The sequence below is a fragment of the Brachionichthys hirsutus genome, chromosome 9, assembly GCF_040956055.1.
Source record: "Brachionichthys hirsutus isolate HB-005 chromosome 9, CSIRO-AGI_Bhir_v1, whole genome shotgun sequence".
NCBI lineage: Eukaryota > Metazoa > Chordata > Actinopteri > Lophiiformes > Brachionichthyidae > Brachionichthys > Brachionichthys hirsutus.
The window spans coordinates 9,024,448-9,047,667 of NC_090905.1; the positions used below are offsets into that span (position 1 = coordinate 9,024,448).

General features: G+C 40.5%; 1 protein-coding gene across 1 annotated transcript in view; it reads right to left on the bottom strand.

Moving 5' to 3' along the window:
- faf1 (Fas (TNFRSF6) associated factor 1) overlaps window positions 1–23,220 on the bottom strand; it is a 48,298-nt gene that overhangs the window by 8,976 nt on the left and 16,102 nt on the right. The window contains exons 8-18 of the mRNA XM_068743265.1: window positions 22,792–22,878; window positions 15,886–15,981; window positions 15,625–15,748; window positions 15,473–15,536; window positions 15,258–15,339; window positions 11,127–11,281; window positions 6,339–6,475; window positions 6,132–6,220; window positions 4,084–4,164; window positions 3,475–3,552; window positions 49–264 (exon numbers count right to left, since the gene is read on the bottom strand). Coding sequence (XP_068599366.1) covers window positions 49–264; window positions 3,475–3,552; window positions 4,084–4,164; window positions 6,132–6,220; window positions 6,339–6,475; window positions 11,127–11,281; window positions 15,258–15,339; window positions 15,473–15,536; window positions 15,625–15,748; window positions 15,886–15,981; window positions 22,792–22,878 — 1,209 coding nt within the window. The remainder of the gene's footprint in view (window positions 1–48; window positions 265–3,474; window positions 3,553–4,083; window positions 4,165–6,131; window positions 6,221–6,338; window positions 6,476–11,126; window positions 11,282–15,257; window positions 15,340–15,472; window positions 15,537–15,624; window positions 15,749–15,885; window positions 15,982–22,791; window positions 22,879–23,220) is intronic.

Sequence of the window (23,220 nt, forward strand, 5' to 3'; positions counted from 1 at the left end):
CATATATAAGAAAGCCAGATATATATATAAAAAAGGCATCAGACTCACATTTCTACGAGGGAAGGTAGTGAGGAGCTTGAACTCTTCAGAGGGGTACCCCTTGGAGGCCACGAAGTCGAAGAGGACCTGAAGCTTGCAGCTTCCCAGGAAACGCCTTTCCACAAACTCGCCACTCGGTGTGCGGATCCGCAGTTTGCTGATCTGCTCAGGTGCGTCTTCGTCAGGCTGCGGCGGTAGGGTCTGTTCCAGTGACAAGCGGATTGCCTGCGAGACGGGGTGAAGAAAATCTAGCATTCAGTAGAGGGCACAGAAAACCACAGACAACCTCTAATTATGAGGAAAATACTGCTATTCAATAATATCAAAAAGTACACGCAAGTTTTTCTTTGTTTGTTGCACTCCGAAGTAAAATTATAAACATGATTCCCTTTTGGATCAGGCTGAACCATTTCTCCTCACTAAGGTATCTTGTGCATATTAAACCACCTCCAGAAGATTAGATATGAAAAACAAATAAACTAATGTTCAGCATGACCAGCTTTACGATATATACACAAGTGGGATTTAGAAATGCACTGCTGTGTTCACTGGCAAATTATTATTATTAAATTATTAAAATAATTGCTACAACAGGAGTTTACACTATTTTACATAATCAATAATTAGTGTGTCACTATCAGCAGTAATTATCCTCCTTGTGGACTGTGAAAACCTTCCGATGTCATCCTGTATGATGGGAACCCGACCTTCATCAGAGCTGACCATAACTAATCAATGAGCCCCGATGAGGTCAGAACAAAGAAGAAGCAATTTGGGATTAGTTGAATCAAAGCATTGTGGCTATTTCTCCAAAAACTTTACATGTACTGTACTCAGATTCAAGAAAACGCGCCAAAATCAATCCAGCAAAACGGAATCCTGGTGTGTTGAGAACGACAAAACCTAGCCCGACAAAATACTTCAGACAAAATACTGAGCAGTGCGTTTTCAAATCGCGTGTGTAGTTGTGTTAGACGAGGGCAGATATGTTAGCATACAGGTGGGATGCAGCTGTGTTTTCTTGTTAGCTTATTAGCATGAAAAAGTCTAAACAAAGATTCATTTTACGGTTGGCAGCAGAGTCAGTATGAGTAAGATACAGTATTGTGACAGACAATAAAGTTAGTGTTGGATTTAATATCAGATTTATTCTGGGGTCATCCCATGCTATAAAATTCATGAAAAATATTCTCCAGATTAAACAACATATTAGAAATAAGGAAACCTACAAAAATCCCACAGGATAACAACAAAATAAAATCCAGCCCACTCCGTTTAAAGTAAATTAAACCACAGCTTCAACAATAAAATGACAAACGGGATTAAAACATTAATTAAAAGGTATCCTTGTCCTGAGCATTTCATTAAATTAGTTGTCCTGTGTCTCACCCTGTTCCCTAAAGTTCCCCTAATGCTGTAGCTCAGAGGGCTTAGAGTTAAAAACAGACAAATGTTCTTATGGTGCTTCACGGTTTGTTGCTGTTGCTCAGTTAGAAAGTCAGAGGCTGCGCCTGCGTATCGCAAATACTTTAAAGCTTTGAGAATTTAGTAGACAGTAAATTTGCCAATACTTTCTGGACAAAGACAATCTTTGACAATCGCCTGTCACTGCGAGGCTAATCACCTCTACTGCACTCCCAAAACCGTGTTGCAGCTGCTCCCTTGAGCCTTCCTCTTATGTCCCCTCACTTCATCCTCCCTAGACTTGTTGTTCCTGTTTGGCCAGCCAGGGAGCATATGCTGTGACAACACGACCCAGCTTTATTTACACACCATAATGCAATTATATTTCATAAGAGTGTACAACAGTAGCTCATTAGCAGGGTAGCACGCGTGCCTCTCCACCATCAGCTCCCTCAGGTAAAAGAACTGATGCTGACTGTGTTTAAGTGGCCCCCAGGGACAAAGCTACGCACACACACGAGCACTACATGAGTTTGTGTGAGCATATAAACACCCACGCAAGTGAGTGGCAGCGTCCCTGAAGAAACCACAGGACACACGCCTGGTGGAGCCTCACAAATAATCGCATGCACCTATCTTCCATCCTTCTGCCTCTCCAGCTCTGCTCGGCTAACCACAAAAAGCAAACAGAGGATGGGTGCGCACCTGACAGTCACACAACTGTGTTGTATGACCCCCCCCCCAAGGAGGTAAATAGTAATGTCAGCTGGCACAGGGAACATGGAAGATATGCACGTTGCAACTTCTCAATTCATTGCCTCTTACTTTCATGTCACAAAATAAGAGGGAAAAACTTCCCATCAGCATCATCTCCTCTCTGGTCCATGCTGCTACGAACTGACAGAACAACCGTTAATAGTTTCCTCCTTATGTTCCTGGTTTATGTTTATCTTTGATTTAGATTAGAATTTTAGTTTTTTTTTAAACCAAAAACAAAGAAACAGAAGGACTACCTGACAGCAGAGCCAGTAAAACAATTATTTATTAAATGTATTTTACTTTTCAACCTGTTTGCCGTTTATCTGTGGTAAAATGTTCGAACGAAATGCCCCCCATTTCTAAAGTTTTGTGCTTCTAAAAAAAATTCAAGTTGTGATTGCGGAGGTCTAGCAGCTGTCGCCTCACATCAATGAATATCTAGGCTGTAGCACAGGAACAGCATTCATCTGTTAGCTCGGACACTATGGAAACCAAGCAGGGAAAACTGATATAAGTATAGGAAACAGGGGGCCATTGCAGCTTTTGATTAAAATACACTCGCGTGCACACGCAGCTCGGCTATTAGACTACAGTGATATAATTAAGACCAAGCTGGGGACTCTTTTGTCGATGTCTGTTTAACTTAAGTGACAAATCACCTGCATGAGGCGGGTCACCCAATACCTCTCTGTGCCCCCGGGCTCTCAGCTGTTGAGTCAACAGCCAGCGAGGACTACACTGCGACACTACAACATCGGTGCCATCCTCACAGACGGTTATTGTCTTACCTGCAAGGCAGTCGGTGAATGTGTGTTTGTGAGCTTGCTCTCGCTTCACATACAATAATTGTTTTCAAGTGAATATGCGTGTTTACTCAGGTTGTGTATGCGTTTGTGCACCCGCCTGTGTGCATGAATTGCCCTCATCCATTGTTCTCCTGTGCTTCAATATGAGGCTGTGTGCTGTATCAATGCAAAGCAGTTAAACAGAACCATGTCTGTGCGTATGTAAGGTGACAGTTATAGGGGTGGTTGCTGTAATTGGGATATTTTGATCTTCGCTGGCAGATATCACAGAAACCACAATCTAATTGACTCATTATTGTAAAGTGAGAGCACAACAGCTAAAAAAAAAAAAAAGATGGCAGCACAATGGCACAATCACCATGTGTTGGCAAAACATATCATTGCTCAGCTCTGTACTGATGGCGATGGAATATTAATTTAGCTAATTTGCATAATGTGAGTAATGATGTATTTTGGTTCCTCTCACCTCCTTCTCCTCCTCCTGCTCCTTCCTCATCTGTTCTAGGCGGACCTGCTCAGCTTCTTCTCTCTCTTGGGCTTCTCTCTGAAAAAGAGAGAAAAGCAACAGCAAAGTAAAAATCCAACCATCAAATGCTGTGCAACGCCTTCGAACCACTGCTGCTGTTATTTCATTAGAGAGGCCAGTAAATGTTAAACTTTCTAATCTTTAAATCTAAGATACGCTCCAAACGTGTGACAAAATCTGATAAAAGTGGAGAATTCACATATTTGAAAATCTGGATATCTATTTATTTATTTATTATTAATTAAAGCATTAACCATCAAGAAAGCTACTAAATGCTTGTCAAGTAACTCATATAATAAACAGAAAATTGTTTCTGAGATCACTGAACATCATAAATATGTCTTTGTTGTGCTCAGTAACACAGAATTTGTACTTGTGCAGTGTATTTAAAAATGAATTGTAAAACTAATTAGTCAAAATCATATCGAAAAATAAGATGAGCGATCAAATTTTCGTATCATTGTTATTATTTTGCCAAATGTCATGTCTGGAAGACCACAGCTCGTCCGCATGGATTCAAAAGCACAATTCACACCATTTTGAAACTACCTTTTTACGGTCAGCCTCTAAAGACAGGCGGTAGGCCTCATCCTGTTCTCTCTTCACCGTCTCTCTGGCTTCACGCTCGTCCTGGGTGGAGGGAGGAAGAATGAGAGTGGGGCCATGAACTAACAACACAATAAAGGACACACTAGGACAAAAACATCTAAGCTGAGGTGCCGGGTGTGGGAACCAGAAAGAAGCCAGTAAGACAAAATGCAGCATGTCAAATGTGGTTATGTACAAACAGCAGGTATGAAAGAGTATCACCAGTGGGGAATTCAATGTGACTCGGCTGTCATTGACCAGACTCTGAGCCTCTTTTATGTTTCCACATCTCAGTTTCACCATCCCTTTCTCTTTCATTCACTCGGGCTCTCTCTTCCTGTTTGTACAGAGGGAAGGGGGCAGACGGCCTTCTTTTTCTACCTGCTGTGGCTACAAAGTGTTTTTATATAGACTGGAGCTAACTATGAGTGGCCATTGTGTTAATAGCTCAGCCATTAGCTTTCTATTTGAAGGCCCACACTGAGAGCCAGCGCAGATATGGCAAAATAGGCTCATTGTAATAATCAGAGGGCTACTGTGCATTTAGAGGTGGCTAAACAAATGAACAGCGTGTATTGTTGCATTCAATCACAACATGCAAAAGATACATTTGTGCTTCTGGCTCACATAATAGATGAATATTGAGAGGAAACAGTGCACGACTGGTAGAGAGGGACAAAAGCATCAAACGTGGCTCCCTTCAATGGACTGGCCCCAAGTCACGCAAACAAGCCGCACAGTGGCTAGTGTTTGATTCTCATTCTGTACTGCCATCATGTATTTTCAAATGGATCGTCTGCTTTGAATGCGATCAAGAGGTATGATGAGGACTGTTAAAAGATAAAAGCTTCTACACATTTATATCTTGCCTTCTGATCAGGTTGGCTAGAAATGTACTGAAAAAACAGAAGTCAGAAATTAAGACTGTTGCACATAGGGTGTTAATAACTGAAGCAACAGGCTAGAAAAAGCAGTTTTGGCTCTGAGCTATTGAGCTTTATCGGCTACTGCGCCTCATTTTTTTATTTGTTGTTTTCTAGCAGCACTCTGGATGTTCCATCGAAGCAAAGAGGTCTAAGATTTAATCTCAGCTCTGGTCTTTACCGTGGATGTTTCATGACCGCCTGGTGTTTGATCAGGTTGTTTAGTTTTGGATGCTCTCCATACAGAATGCACATGATATGACCGCTCATAAAGACGGCCCACGATGGCGTGTGGATATTCTGCAGTATCTTCTTGTCTTCATTGAATAATTGATGTGTCAACAATGACAAATCCTCAATGAAGGATTGTAGCAATAATAACAAGGCAAAAGGAAAACATGCCACTCAGAACTCAGTGTCCCGCCTGAAAAGGTCCAACCCTCCAGGGTGTGTGAGTGCAACACAATTCATTATTAATCCACAGTCCTCTTAACTGTAAATGTCATGACTGCTCCCATTAACATTGTTAGCAAGGCTGTCTGGCTGACTGACTGCGTAATAATCAGTTCCTAACAGGTTGTGACATCTGTCATCCAAGGATACTGTAGTCAACTGAGAGGAAGAACAATGTTGGAGGCTAAGTGTGAGAACAAGTCAGACGACGACACACAACTCCATGTTTTGTAGGAAGAACAGGCACATTAAATGATATGAGGGTTTCCATATGTAAAGCAACCTCACAGTGAAGGGTGTATATTTTATGCCCTTGCTAATTCATAAACCTTTGACAATAACTTACTGGAATTAAAGTGAAAAAGAAAGAAATGTATTATTCCAACACTGAACCTTCTAAAAACCCGTCTGGGCAGAAACACAGCGACTCCTCCGTTGTCTTTGTGTGATGTCACAGAGTAAACATATCAATAAGCGGCCACGTGAATTTTTTCCACATTTTAATGAAACTTTGATTTCTAAACATTTCAGGACACAGTGGCTACACGCAAAATGTAGTTTTATATTTATAATACAGTCCTGGTTTCCAGGTCAGGCTAATGAATGCATACTTTCAAACGTGTGTATACTTACTTCATCTTTGATGTCCTCTTGTTGTTGTGCTGTAAAGATCTCCATTGCTCCCATTATCCTCATCATCAGCTCATCCACTGTTGTATTACCTGAAAAACAAAATTAAAAAAACACAATATACCGGTAGAGAGTGCATTTGTTATGTGTTTTTGCATTCAGTACAGTCGATGCTACAGGTAAACATACTACTGAATAAGACAGAATTACCTTGAATTACATTTAGAACTTCATTGGATGTGCGTTTGCCCATTACTATGAGGAGCAGGGGGAACTGGTCTGTCTTGTACGTCCGTATAGTTTGTGTGACCACACTTCCAAAATGCCTCGTACACATGGTGAGTAGACTGGAAGACAAAGAAATCATCCAATAAAAAAAACACACAATTCTATTCAATTTACCTGATCATTTTTCTTGCAACTTGAAATATATTTTAGAGCCGGGAATCATAAAAAATACCATAAATCAGATTCAATCAGAAATGTGTGTATAAAAGTACACACACGAGATGTGGAAAAGCAGGCACATCTACCAGCTTTTCCAACTGCAGTGAGCGACACACAACTCATGGCATTAAGGACTTTAAAACCAATTCTGCTTTTTCTTATTCCATCAGAGTGACATGCTGTCTCAATTGGAACCGTAGATGAATTAGTATTCACCACCAGACATCCTGAATTGATAGGGCAGGGGAGGATTTCTTATTCCATTACAAAGACAGAACTTTTTAAATTAACATTTGAAAGAGGGAAAAGGGTAGCAGGCAGCCAGGGCCCTGCCAAGCTCCTGTAAATGTCATAATATTAATGAATTGCTATAGACTGAATGCAAATATAGATTAGCTTTTTTTTGCCTGCCTTTTAATAAGATCTACTTTAATAACTGGCTGGTAAAATAGAGAAGTAATGGAATGGTTGGAGAGGCAGCAGGTCAGAGGGAGTAGATAGATGGAATATGCCATCTGAGAGGCGGTGCAACTCTTTAAAACACGAGGCCAAAGCAAAGGCAGCTACATGCAAAGCTCTCAAACTATGAAACCGAGTGTTTGAACTCAGTCAGGTACTCTCTTAGGAATATTCACAGATGTACCAAAAAGTGTGGATTACAGACAGAAAAAATGAGAAAGCCATCTTGAATTAAAACGTAAGATTGCAAAAGATATTGTCGTAATCTAACTCAAAGTTAACTTTTTTAAATGTTGAACTTTAAGTGACCTGCAATGAAGTCTGGGACCCTAAATCCCACTGATCATTTTGTCCTGACATTTGTCCTCATTCAGACCTCGACCTAGGCGGACCATGACAAAAGACCACAGGGAAACTCTAACCTGTAATGAAAGTCCAGGGAACAAAGGACACTAACTTGAAGAGTAACCCAATCTTAAATCTCCCGTCTAACACAAACCAACCTGCTTTGGTTTCTATCGCTAACGTAAGGAAGTCAGCCATCCACAGTAAACTCATCGCCACAATATGAAAACTGCTTTGTCTGGAGACAAGCGTAACTTACCATGTCTCCAGTTCATCAAACTAAAACAGAACTGCTGAGACCAGTTTATCAATCACTCTTGAATCCACCTTTAGCGCAAGTAAGGACACAACACTGAGGGCAGAAACAAGCAACTACTGGAACCGAGGTGAACAGTTCAGCACAGTCTCACCCACCCATAACATAACATGGTAAAGAATGTAGCCTACAGTAGTCTGTACCAGACCCATGGCCTTTGAAATCCTTCAGGGGTAACTACATTTAGTGGAAACACCTGCATTGAACTTGCAGCTAATGTTTGCTCAGATGGTTAAAGTGACTGACAGCTTCTAATTTGTCACCCATCTCATCTCCATCTTTCACTGCGTACTCAGACATCTAAAATAGTTAATGTTTCCCTGGACTGTCGCATTGCATTTCATCATGTCAAACTGTTGCACAAGTAGACTAATTTGACTTGACATTTGCTCCACCAGGCAGCTGATGAGTCAGGTCTGAACAGTAGCACGGGGGGGGGGGGGGGGGGGACACATTTATGCCAGCCACCTGTTCGGGGATAAGTATGGGAACAGGATGCTCTGATAGCTCACTGTGTCATACGCCCTTTGTTTTAGAGCAGACAGACATGTTTTGATTTGATGGACATTTTTCTCTCACACTACACCACATATACTTTCACGCAAGAGGAGGCCAAAAGGAGAAGTCAAGAGTGCATGTGGGTTCGTCAGCGCTCTAAAGACAGCAAATTAAACTCAAAGGTCAGTAACAATAACATACAAATGGCGAGGTGTCCGATTTTTGTGTAATGCTGGAGGACCAAATCGCTACAAAGAAAATTAGCAAGTAAGTGAGTTTACGTCTGCGAATTGTGTACAGATAAGTTAGCATGATATTGATCTGAGGCTGAATGGCATGAACTAAAAAAGTGTTCTTACTGTTAAGAATTGCTTAAAAGTTTCTATATGTTATGTGCAATGACGACAGCTGTACAATATATCAGAGGTATTTCCCATGAGTCACAATTATACTGGAATCCAATCAGCAGTAGTGCATAAATAATGACTTAACTGTGAGGCCTGGGAGAATCCAGAGCAAAGCAACAGGCACATTCCAATATCAGCAGGTTCATCACACGCACACACGCACAGAATGAGGATACCTTTCTAACAGCCTGGGTGATTGATGCCAATCAGCAGTCACTCTGGATCTCACCGACTGAGGGTGCACATGTGCATGCATGCGTTAGCAGCAAAGCTGTGACTCGCTGTGTGTGTGATGAAAAGCTCCAGATGTTGCCTGCTTTTTAATGTGCAATAAAAAGGCTCAGCTGGGGCAAACAGCAAAGGAGGCCAATGGGAGAGAATGGAAAGAGGAATGAGGGAAGGAGGGAATTTTCTTAAAAGAAATAATGGAGGGGTGAGGTCAGGGTGCGAGTCTTTTTTAAATGGCTTCTACCAGAGGGCAGGCTTAACTCTGGAGACTCTCGGTGAGAGAGAATGTGGAAGTACTGGGGTAAAGAGAAGGGAAATAATGAAAGATGGAAGGGTCAGGAGGGAGACAAGAAGAGAAGGAAAATATGTAGCAGAAAGATTAAGGGAAGAAGGAGGGAAATGAGGCTTGTCCTGGGCAAAACGGTAATGAGAAAACCCAATAAATATATAGTAGGTCAACAGAAAAATCTGCAAAGGATCTGAACTTCTATTACAGTGTTTATATATTAAATACATTTCGGAAAAAAAAACATTTTACCCAGCACCACATACATGTTGTAGCAGGATCTGTGCAACTAACAGACCAACCTTTTGCCAAAATAAATAGAAAGATAGAGATGTTTGGACTCTAAGGCAGTCCTTCGTCTCCCACTGACCCCCCGTTCAGACAGCTTAGTCAAGATTGCCCAATCAGGGGCCTCACCTTCCAAATACAACGCCTTTTGTTAGCATGCAACCTACAAGCTTCAAAAAGCAAATGAAGCAGAGGAGAGAATGAGAAAACAGAGATACAGAGTGGGAGCAATGGAGTGCAAGTTCGATGGCAACCATTAAAGACTGGTCAACACATAGACAAATAAATGTGAAAATGCTGATCCCTAGAATTAAGGTTTGCTCACACTTCAATTAGAACATTTTCTAAAACATTCTTATTATAGATGTAGAAATGATAAAACAATGTTCACCATCATTTACATTTTTTAGAAATGGATATATTTTAATTTAACACCTACATATGTTTGTGCTAATGTGAGTAAACCATAACCCCTATCATAACAGAATGACATAAAAACTGTTGAAGTTTATAGTGCCTAAAATGTAAAATCAAGTAAATAGAATATCAAGTACATTTGAACAGATGGACAGTGGTAAACCTATAGGTTCCATTTAGACGGAGGCATGAGAACATTGTTAGTATAGCAGGATGGTACAGCTTCTTTAAGAGGCTATTCTAGAAGTTTGCACAGCCCCCTGCACACAATCAAGCTGCTCTCCTCCTGAAACGCATTCAATATTCTCTTTATTAGATACAGCTCCCTATGCAAACAGTCCATTCCTCCAGACAGTTAAGTCACACATAAATAAAACATAAGGATTAAGCATGCAGTCAGGACTCTGCGTAACTTTACAGTTGGTAAACTGCCACACAAAACAGTTCGATTCTGACAAAGGCTGGCAAAAACCTCAGAGGGCCAGTAAACACTTCAGTATTTAAGGAGCAATTTAGTTTTTATTTTTCCCGTGTTATCATTCTGTGCCATTATTCCACCTGATTTTGTAGACTGCTGCAGCTTTATTCTGAGATATCTCTGTCTGTCTTTCTCCACCCAACTGGTCAAGGCAGATGGCCACCCACTAGTCTTGGGTTCTGCTCAAGGTTGCTGCCTGTTAAAAGGGAGTTTTTCCTTGCTTCCGACACAACGTGCTTGGCACATTTGGAACAATTTGTGTTCTACAAAAGCAGGTCTTTCCCTGCGCAACAAATAATTTATACAAATTTATTACATTGAATTCAAAGAACAGTATAACTTGAAATAATACTACTGCAAAAATAATTCAATCGTTTATACATTTACTTTTGCTTTGATGAACTAGGCTTGATAAAATCTTGCTGATCACTTATGTACAACCCTGATTCTAAAATAAGCTTTGAAAACGTAAATAACAGTTTTCAAATGAAATTTTGAATGAAAAGTTGCCATTGTAATTGAAAATAAAATTAAAGGTCATGTATTATATATCCTATTTTTCATGCGCTCACTGAAAAATGGCCATCAAGATGAAAACATGAATCAGACAGACAGAAGTAAATGTTATATCTCAGTCAATCAATGTGATTGACAACAAGAAAGAATAACACAATATCTGCTTCATAATGAGAAATTAAACAAAAATAAAGTTTCATTGCTATTCAACAGAATGCAGTAACCATGACTTTATTAATTACCGAAATCAGACAAATTGAGAAAAGTGAACAGAATACCCCTAGTCCCCTAGAAAATGATTAGAATCCGGTACCTGGCTTTGTTAGTTTCTTTAGTGACATCCCAGGCCCAAGTAATAAAGTTCTGGCTCAGGTAGGACACAATGGAGTCGGCACACATCATCTGAGAGCAGAAGACGTTGCTGAGGACACTGTCATCGTTGTGGAGGTAGATGGCTAGCAGCTTTCTCTGGGGAGAGGAACAGAAAAGAAAGGAAGTTACTGAAAGAAAACACGAGCCAAAATATCCTGGATCCTACTGGACATTAGTCTTGAAGTAGAAGAACCATTGCACGTGATGTTTGATTCATTTATTGGTTCTATTGGTAGTGTGAAAAAGCAGTAGTATTGCCTGTTTAAGGCATGCACAGTTTATCTTAAGTTTACAGAAATGAAACTTAGAGATAAATTAAAGACACAACAAGTCTGGATCAAAGGTTGAATCAAAAACAACTGGGCTTGATTTTGAAGATTATCACAAGCATAAAAATTCTGTAAATCTGTATAAAACAATAAAAAAAATCATGCTGGTATGTTATAACTGCAGAGATATTCACATATTACATGAATAATATGACATAGGAGACCGTTGGGTATTGAGACGCCGTGACTTCAGCAGACAACAGCAAGGCAACAACTGGCGAAAAAGCAAATACCACTCAAAATCAAATGGAGAGTGGTGTAAATAAAACTTCTCTCGGAGGCGACACTGATATGTCGAAAACAAAACAGACAAATCACTCTATTTATTTTACACCAAATGCCAGCAGCCTGTTCAGGTTAGTCACGGCAGGCCCAGACAATATTGACGAAGCTCCAAATCCAAAGATATTGACACCATCATATAAGCCTGGCAGATTCTCCATACTGACAATCTAATTAAAAAACAAACACACCCACAAACATAAAAGGTTCCAGGGGACAATGTAGGAAATAATGCTCTTTAAATTACATGTCACTTCTCTTGCTATAAAAGAACAAATAAGAAAAACTCTCCTGGTCTCCGCTTAATGCATTTTTCACCACGGCTGTGAGGGAGGAGTCAAAAGGTCTGTTTCTCAGGAGCAGTAATCTCGGCTACACAAGCCAAAAAGCAAAAAATCTACACAGGGCGTAAAACGTGAGGGGAAGTGAAAGAAGAAGTTGTGCTATACTGTGGCCTATGTAGAATGGGAATGGGAGAGCACTGCTGTGTTTGCTCAACGATTAGTGCTTTAGAATAATCTCCAGGGCTCCTAGTGAGAAGGAGCTGGAGACTCATTCATTGGGCTGATTCAACGGTCTGAAAAGATTAAACACTCATGCTGAGAAGACAAGCAAATTCAGTCTTGAGAGAGGAATGGGTGTGAGGGGCGGGAGAGCTTTATAATGTTAAAAAAAAAAAAAAAAACCTTGATATAAAACACTGAAAACGGACGTCCCCACACATGCATAGATGCAAAACCTACCCGCTAGTGAAGACTCACACACATGCATGCTCAATTAGAGAAAGTGTAAAGACTAATCAAAGTGGGCATTTTGGGAAAACTGAACTCCTTCATCTTAGTCAAACTGTCCTTACCCCTCTGTTCCCGCTCCGCTTTCAAGTCAGATCTTTTGTATAGCCTGTCTTAGCAGGGAGGAGCAAATCCCTCAGTCCAGCTAAATTACTAGGTCCAACCGGAGCTAGATAGTGACCCCATAGCCCTTCCACACACCTGTTCACCTAAGCTTGGCTAGCGTAATGTGTGAGCGACATGGACTAAATTCACAGTGGAACAGTGCAATGAGTCAGACTACATAATGTTCTTCGTACTCAAGGTAGTTAAACAGAGGGTTGCAGGGTTGATACAGACATGCAATGAATGGCACAGACGGAATGAAGAACAGATCAATTCTGGACAGTGATTGCTCTGCAAAGGTCCGGCTCAGTCCGGAAAAGCAAACACTCCGAAATGAAGAGCTCAAATTACTGATCTAATGTCCATGAACACAAAGTGGGAAAACACATTCAGATCAATGGCACACCACACAGGAAGGTCTCCAAGCTCAGACCAAAGTAGCCCCTTTATAACAGAAATAGCATCAAATGTTTAGTGGATAAAATGGAGGTTTAAAATGTTATCATTTTGGAATCTTCATACCTTATTTTCTTGCAATATTATTATTGAATCGCCGTACTGATTTTTCCTTTCTGCACAACAGTAATCAATTTAGGCAGTTGTGTTGCTTCCGACTCCTTGGTGCTCTTTCCTCTTGACTCTGCGAGGCTATTGTTTTTAAGAGGGTGCTCGGCTGTGATAAATCAGTCAAATCCCTTCTCCAGCTAGGCTATGAATTTTGATGTCTCTTTGTGTGTGGCAGACAGCGGAGAGGAGTGTGGAGCAGAGTGGGGTTAGAGTGATTAACCACTGCGTTGATGGGGATTTAGTGAGGATCGTGGTTAGTGATGGGTGGCCTATCTCTCTGTGCGCTCTGACTAACCACTGATCCCCAAGAGGGTTCAGCTCAGCTCAGCTCAAGCTCTGCAGCCCAAAGCATTTTCATTAAGGATGGATTCAGTCAGTCCCCCAACACACACCTTCAGAAACACTTCATCAAATGTAGTGTTTTGCTTAGTGATTAGCCTCTCCCAGGCTTTGAGAGAGTGAGACTGATTCCTCTGTTTATAAATCCACTGAGCAGAAACCCTTTCAGTCAAAACTGCCCTATTCCAATATACTCTTAATGAAGTATTTTTCGAGGATGCGGGGACACAAAAGTAGATGCCTCTTCAAATCATAGGACAGATGGATAAATGGAAGAAGAGGGGGACAGTGTAATTGTGCACATATAATTAGGGCGTTGCGCTTCGGGCCTGTCATCTCGGGTGAATGTGTCAAAACAGGACACAGAAAAGAGACGTTAAATGGCTTTTATTTTCATGCACCCTACCCAGGTTCCCTAAAGCCATTCTTAGCACAGCAGACTTGGCAGGCCAAATCAAGCTCACCCAGAATAAAAGTTAATGCGGTGAAAATTAAAACTATTTTGACCCTGTGCTGTGTTGAGCAGAGTGGCACAGCGCAGAGTGTGTGAACACCAGGGACGTATCGGCCATATTGTGCGGGCTTAGGAGAGGAGATCAGCTGGAAGACGGGCAAAGTGCCAAGTCTGTATTTAGTTTGTTTTACATTTTCTCAATCCCATGACTTTATCCCAGCTTGCTTTAATTCCACATTTTATTTGATAATTTCCTTTGATTCTCTGATTTCAGGCCCTCAGCTCCTTCTCTCTATTTGCACCATGCTGTCCAGTGGCCCTCCACTCTTTAAGCCTGGTGATCTGAACCGTCTAACATCTTGCTGTGTCCTCACAGTCTAATAAGGCTGTAATCCACACAAGCTGTCAGTTGATACAAGCATCCTTAAGAGGACCAAAGCCAAAAAACACAGGGTAAAGTGGACAGCTAAGAATTAAGCCTCAGCTGTCGGGGTGAAAATTTGATGAGGGTTTTGATGAAATGATATCAATGTAGCTATAAAGCCGTCTCCAAACACGATGACAGACGACAGTTGACAAATAAAAGTAAACACTATGAAAAAGGACCCCAACTTTGACTGGTGGGTAAATATAATTTGTTCCTGTGTATCAGTTCTGGTTTTCTCTGTTTAGCACAAGACTGGTTCTTTAAACCTAATAAGCTTCCACACTATAGGAAATGTTTAAAATCATTAACAAGTACTTCAGCGTCACATAGTTTTCCGATTAGTGTTTATATTTGTTGTTTATTAAGCATGTATTGCTGACTTTAATTGCATATAATAGACTGAGGACCATCATGCTACTGAGTAATGTATTTACATTATTAATGGTTTAAAAATAACTATCCTTCTCAAGACAAGAAGATCCACTCAACAGTTAAGCCACCCAGTGAAGAGTTGACCAAGCCTACAGTGATTATAATACTGACCGATGAGTTTCACATTCCTAACAGTTGACTAATGACAGAGAATCTATGAGCAGCAGTACATCTCCCTTGATAGACAGAGGATGAATAAGTCTCCTCCCCGTGTTTTTCCAAGCAGAGAAAACTACTTTCAAAAAGCAGAACAAGCGGGAATGTCATCAGAGTTAACGGGTCAGCCCACAACGTTACCCTTCACAAAACTAATATTAAAAGAAAAAAGGCCAATTAGGTTACTTACATCTCTGGCTTTGCCGTAGAAGGCTTCTTGAGATGCTGCCTCCAAAGACCCAATGTAGAACATTGGGTGTGTCTCTCCATACCTACAGAACAGAGAACACACAAACAGTGAATAACACACTTGATTACTACTACAATATTTCCATTACCACATTATTTCAATGTTTTTTGAACAACAGCGCTAAAACAATAATATAATGTCGTTATCTATCGTACCTTGAAGAAAATTCAGCAGTAAAATGCAATAAGGCATCTGCTTCATTGTCACTATTCTCTGGCACTGTAAGGGGACAAAATTAATCAGTCAAGCAAGTGGATGCACTTGACTTGCATTTAATATATTGTATAGAGGGCACTACTGTACATACTCATTGGAGATTTCTGACAGGTTGACGATCCCATTCCAAACATCTCTGAATCATCCACACCAAACTCTGATGCGTCCTCAAAATCATCCCCCTCACTGTCGCTGACCATGTGTACATCTGCACACTGTAGACACAAAAGATTCATGCACTGATTTATTTCATTAGAACTAATCAAGCAAAGCACTTGGTTAGCTTATTATTGGTTATTGTATCTGTTTCGGGTGTATACACCGTGCCCAAGGAGAAAGCGTAATGGTATACCTCTTCTGTGGGCTCCTGGGGGTTGGCTGGTAAAGACCTTCGACAAACACTGAGGTGATGGCAAGGATAACTGATTCCAGAGACAGCTAGCGTCATCTAAAAATACAAACAAATACAGAAAATGTGATTTAGTAAGGTCGTTTGCAATATTGGATCATATGTACTCATTTATATCACAGTACCTTCTCAAGTCCAGGTTCGTAGCTCATATCATGACATAGTTTTTAACTTTCAGACGAAGCCTTGTTCATCTCAGTAAACCTCAATAAGGTTTCTGTACACCTGAGTGAGATGAGCCGTTTGTAATAAGAGAACAACTCACTAATGAGCTAGCAAAATCTAAAGCCGGGACTGAAAATGTCCGTGTTCTGCAGGGACTCATTACAGCTGGTGTCTCCTAGCTGAGACCCCCCCCCCCGGGGGACATCAACAATGGGGGCAAGGCAGTTGCACTTTTGAAAAGTGATGTGTAGTTAAAGCATGAATTCTAGCTAGAATATATCGACGCTTGTCTCGATGGGCGTATAAACATATTCACTGACATACTAATTGTTATCAGCAAAACAGCACACCGAGATGCAACAACTCCTCTGGCAGAGAGAACTTCTACACAACAGGGCTGATGTGGGGTGTGATAAGAGGCCGAGACGCTGCTCCTTTCTGCCAGAGCTCCTGTGATGTGTCCCATTGTCAGGTGCTGAGACACACAAAGAGCAGCTGGACACGGTTGAATCAGGAGACGATTACATGTAACGCCAATTGAGTCTGAAAGGGGCTACACAGACCGCAGGGAGTTTTTCTCTCCCTATCTCTTTAGAAGAAGAGCCGTTCCTCATGCTGGCCTAAGCCTCAATAGCAGGACACAACAGTGTAACCAGTAGACCTTGTCAGCAACACGGACCTACTAGTGAGTACTGCTGTGCACCATTGATAAGAACTCAAATATATGGTTTCTATTATTTCCCATCTTGTCAAACGACCGCTTCTTTTCAAACTTAGTTGCACGCGAAAGGCCAGAATATTTGCACAACAAATATTTAGTCAGTTGTGGCTAAGCCTGGTGTTAAGGAATATTATGACAAGATGAAATACATACATCTATTGTCAGAGGTGTTTACCTTAATATTTACGTCACTATCTTAACCCCCACTCAATACGGTTTAGTGTGTTAGACCATTGTGGGCATTGCCAATGAACCTACTTGCTTTATGTTTCATTTGATCTTTGCATGAATGAAATTAAACACTTTGAATTGTAAATAATTCAGGTGACCAAATGAATCAAAGCCAGTTCATATTTGAACTCGTATTACTTGTAAAAATGCAGTATTTCCCTAAGCTAATGAACTTTCCCATAGTGGAATAACTATTTTCCAACTTAACTGCAGTCTGAAAAAGAATATACTGATTATTATGTCAATCTCTGAGTTTTAAATTCTCACTAGCTCAGTAACTAAACAGAACAAACTCAGTATTTCCCTTGACAGGTCAAAGATGAACAACATCCTTATGAGTTTTCCTCTCCCATGTTGTGGAAGAAAACTACTCTAAAAATGCAATAACGAGACTGCAATGCTGAAACTAAACAAACAAGAGTGACAAGCCAATAGTTAAATATGATAATTATAGAAAAAATGTGACATTTATTTCTCAGCGAGTCCCTGTAAATACAAGAACAATGGTACATGTGTAGAACTAGTGAAAAAAGATTGTACTTCTTTTGCATTAACAATTAGTAGCGCACGAACTCTCGACAAGGACAAGTTTGTCAATGTCACAGCACAGCAGAGTATCCCTGGAACACCAACGAAGAACACTTAACTGAATTGCCCCGTCTTTGCTCATGTAACTCAAGACTAACTAATTTAGTACGCCCGTTTATTCGACCTTTCTGTATTCATATTCTTTCCAGAGACGTTTTTAAAGCCACGAAAAGCATAATTCCTACAACAGTTCAAGTAAATGCAGCTGGAATACTTCATGTTAAATGACGAACAAAAAAACAAAACAGTGACCAACAAGATATGACGTTACAATACATGACGAGTGCGATGCATGACAGGTGAATTAGCACTGACAGAGAACTGTCAGTGCCGAAGCAGACAAAGGCATAAAGCATGTGAGCCTCAAGGATTTGAAGGCATGGCCACAAATCCATTATCCTTATTCCCCAATCGAGTGGCAATCAAACGTGAGAATCTTAACAGCGGCTGCCGTAAGGATCCCCAGACCCTTTACCCCCACTACTCACAATGAGGCTTTCATCTAAGGGGCTAATAAGTGTATAAATAAAGTTGATCACTTCCCCTGTCAAAGAGCGCATGGAGGGTTTGGACTGACATGGATGCAAGGAGGGGAGGTGAAAAGAGGAAAAAACGAGTTGAGAGCCTCTCAATCCTCATCCAGGCGTTGACCCGATGGCTTCTCCCGATGCTGAGGTACACAAGTGCAGCTCAGTGGTAAAATGTGGAAACTAGGCTGAAGCGCTGCAGGGCACGGGGCTGGGTGGGGGGAGTGAGGTTAACCCCCCCAACTGACCTTCTCCTACATCTCCACACAAAGGACCTGGCTCCTCTTTTTGGATTCTTTTAATTAACACTTGCATCGAGGCACTAAGCATTCAGGGGCTGATACAGGGAAAGAATTTTCTTTCTTTTACCCTTCCCCTCCCCTGATCTTCCCTTTCTTCTCTTCCTTTTACTCCCTTCATTTTTTGTATTTCATTTTTTTTTTTTTCAGTGAAGGCAGTGTTTGGACTCCATGTCTGGCTTTAAATGTGAGATAATTACTACTGACAGCTGCATTGAGAGCAACCACGGTACCACCTTACACAGCCGTTTTATCTTTGATGGAGCAAGGAAAGAACAGTGACAGAGGTGGAGGAGAGTAAAAGGAAAAGGGAAAAAATTAGTGCCAGTAAGACAAAGTCGTACTTTATAGACAGAAAGATGACAATGCACAGAACAAAAGCTGCACTCTTTAAATTAAAACCTGTTGGTTTTCATCTTTTAAGATCAAGAGTCTCACTGAAGATACTGTAAGTCTCTCAGCTCACAGTGCTATATATGTGCACAGAGAAATAAATGACCATTGAATCAGTGGGATGCTTGAACGTGGCTGTTCATATCGCTTCCATAGTAGGACAGGCCCAAAGATGTAATCAAGTTATTGCAAAGAAATGACCTCCTCTTCAAAGAATGACAATTATTTAACCATGAAATCTAAGTTGCATGTAAATCAGACAACAGAGGTGATAGACAGACTAACTTTCTCCTGAATGCCACCTGTCCCACAGGGAAGCATCTTATGAGGAAGCTGCTGGCCTATAATGCAAGGCACCTCTGAGGCTTCACGGCATTAATACATTAGCAAGCACCATGAAACACTGGACAAATGTCAGCAATTATTGGCGAGAAGGATGGGTGGGTGGGTGGAGAGGGTTAAAGAGATGCAGAGATGCAATAAGGATGTCCCACTGCCTGTCAATCACTCCAAAAGGAGTGGAGGAAAGACTGCCACTCAAAACAGCTCAGATGAGATGAGGCCAGTCTGGACACTCTCCATGCTGCGTCGTTTGTGGAATGAGATGAGCAAAGAATGCGCAAAGGTCACCATCAGCATATTTGGAATGGCGCAGGACTCTGATGTTCATTTGCCCTCCTACAATGAATTGTTGAAATGTAAACATCTTTATCTTGAACACTGTAAAGAAAAGATATTTTAAAGTGACCCATGTGATGAAGAATTTGAAAGATAATACTGGACTAAATCACATTCAATTTTAACAATATCAAAGTCCAACTAAAAGGGTTTTGTTGGAAAAGTACGGTACCATTATGGTTTGTTTATGCAGTAAACAAAATGAAAATTAAAAGAAAAGCTAAAGCAAAACGCTAAAACAAAGGAAGACTGATGGCGCCCCTCCTCTCATCCTCCTCTCATCCTCCTCTACCAGGCCACTCTGGCAAATATTACAAACTGTCATCTGATGAGTTTATGGGTAACAACGTAAAACAGAAAGGCTGAGAAATATTCAGATAATACATTCTAGAAATTAGCATGACCTGATGTTGCTACTGCTTCAACTACACTTTATGCCACTTCCTTATACATTCAACCTTCTTGGACTAACAGCACATACAATGACGCAGTGCACTGAATAAAATGAACTATTGTTCAGTGCTACATGAGCGTTATCCATCCTTATCCAATTTCAACTCTCTCTAAGCCTTGAATAATTCAGAGCACAATAAACAATGAAACTTGTTAAGTGGACAGTATCCGGAGAAGTGACGCAAACTTGCTATTGGTTTCACTGAAAGGTGAGAGTTTTGTTCCAACAATAGAAAAACAAACAATGTCATTATTCAACTATTTATATCTACTGAAACAGATATTCTGGAAAAGCTGCTTAATTAGATGACAAAAAAAAGTTTTGTCTTTTGCCTACAAAAAACTGTCTGAGTATTTAACTCACTGTTGTAGCATCTGTGCTAGAGACACCTACACTGGTACTAACACTGTTAATGTTGTGCATTGTTTTGAAAAACATTATTATTTGGATAACTCCTTAGTACAAATATGGAAATTACAGCTTTCTCTGACGAACACAAGTTCTCTACAAAAATAATTAGCGCCTCAACAGTTGTCATCTTTGAACATTAATTTTTTAAAATAGTCAAATATCTAAAATATACTGAAATGTATAGGGCGGCACAGTGGTGTAGAGATTAGCGCTGTCGCCTCCCAGCAAGAAGGCACCGGGTTCTCCCCGTGTCCGCGTGGGTTTTCTCCGGGTTCTCCGGTTTCCTCCCACCTCCAAAAACATGCAATGTAGGTGAATTGATTACTCCAGATTGTCTGTAGTATACAAGTGTGTGTGTGAGTGGTAGTCTGTCTCTGTGGTGACACATCTAGAGTGTACCCCGCCTCTCACCCATAGCGGGGGATAGGGATAGGCTCCAGCAGACCCGTGACTCTCAAAAGCAGAAAGAAAATGGATGGATGGATGGATGAAATATATGATCTCAAAATGATACAAAAAAAGACTAGCCATATGGCAAAGCATTCCTTGGCTATGTGTCAATTCAATGCTTTCAAAATGCAGTGCAGCAGATAAAGCTCAGGTGGCACTCAGGACACCGGCAAATGTGCACACACAACACATATAAGTGTAAATGCCATCAGGCAATCACAGTTAATATCACACAATTAAAGGCAAAGCAGAGTTAAGTAGTGATCAATTCGACTGCAATTGGGCTAGTGTGCAGAGATAAAAGTAATCCGTGTCCTCTAGCTGCAGTGTTGATTGACCAAAAGCCCTGGGAGATGAAACTGGACTGATGTGGCAGCCACTAACACTGCTTTGCTTCCACCAAGCCCTGGCCTTTCTCTGTTAATACCTTGAGACGTTTCAATAACAGGGCAGCTGCTAGAGTAGAGGCCATTATTACACTTCTGTCTCTGGGCTTTTTAATATCAGTCAGGAAAAACTGATGGTGCAGATGTTTGCTACCCCGGTGCCAACCGCACCTGCAATCAGCTGCGATCCATTTATGATCCTCGACCTTCATAAATGCAGCAACCTAACTGGGACCTGAGCTGAGAAAGCTGGCCTTCGATTCTACTATAATCTAAACCGTAATTACAAAACTACGTTAAAAAAAACTATTATTTTAAAATATACTTGCTAGTCTTGAAATAACAATGAGACTGGAAGAGCTTTCTTGTTGAAATTCATATACCGGTACTCATTTTATAGTCACATATTAGCATTTCTCCACAATAAAAGTTTATAATAAAAAAAATCCATGATCTGTTATATATAAAATATTTTTTAACAATGTGATCAATGTATGAATCTATACGTATGATATATCTTTATCTCTGTTACTGTTTAAGAACAAATAAAATTAGTTAATTTCTGGGAATAAGCAACCAACTATGATCAATCTGTATGACAGTACTGTAGTTTGCTTCTTTAATTTTTCTGCTCTGAATGGTAAATAAACAAAATAAAGAAACTAGAAGTGAAATGATGACTTTTGTGCTTTTGCCAGTCAGGAAGATTAATGATGCAGAGTATTTGCTTTCACTTTTTATCCTAAAAATGCCACTTCGACTCTCATGTGCAACTACTGTTCATTCATTTTTTTTAAACATGAAAACGGAGAGACAAATAGAACAACAACACTGTAAATAGTTTAACCACAAATGTACACTAACATTAAATAAACAACAACTGTATTTTAGTTGCTATTTAAAAATAAATTCAAGCATATGGAAATATATGACACTTGGGAAAGAATTGAAACAAAGGTAATACCAATACTCCACAAGCAAGAATCGCACTGATCCAAAAAGAAAACTTTCACCAAGGGTTAAGTCGAGAATGTGTGCACAAAGGCTCCTCAATGTAGCCTGATAAACCATCCCATACAATTAGCATGGGAACACATATGCTGTCAAAGATGGGATGAGACAAAAGGGGTCAGAGGTTCTTCAAGGTTCTGTATAAGGGCTGCTTCTGATCAGCTTGACTGTGGGAAGGGTGAATGGCTGGGAAGAGCGACCCTGTGACAGGAGAGGTCAGAAGGACTCAATGATGTGAGATTTAATGTCCACAAATCGAGGACGCTGGATGGGAACAGTCTTTGACATCTTAATTATCTTCAACATCTTACTCACATTGTGATTTATCCCAATCCCGTGTGCCAGAACAGAGTATGGAACAATTTCCACTGCAATTTGCAAGGAACAAAATAATGCAAATCAACCTTTGACAGCTGGCCTTTAATTTCGGCTTGACCTTTAGGAACATTGTCTTGGTGACGGCAACAAATAGCTGCCAAATGTTTCTGTAAACAGAATGTATTTGACTGTATTCTTATGTGTATGCGAGTCTTACAGAGTCATCAGATGCTGATGTGGGCCATCCCTCCCACTGTTGATGCCGGACTGGGATGTTGGTCAAGTCTGAAATGTTCCGTTTCACCTGCAAATAAAAAGTTAAGATGAAATGATTAGAGCATAATAAATATACAAAAATCCTTCAAAATTAACTATAAATTCTCACAAGAGAAGTTTATTTTTCTTTAACATATGTGTGAATATAAAAACTACAAAAACAAAATAAAGCAAATATCATCCATTATCGTAAGGGCGAGAGAAGCGCGTTCCAAATTCACCAGCAGTAAAAAGCAGGATGAGGCAGACACGGAACATAATGAGTCAAAAGGAGAGGAGAACAATTTTTACAAAAAAGAGAGCTAGTGTTAACAGCATTCTTCAGATGCCTCTGCTAATGCCCAGCAACAACAGCCTCACGCTCTGAAAT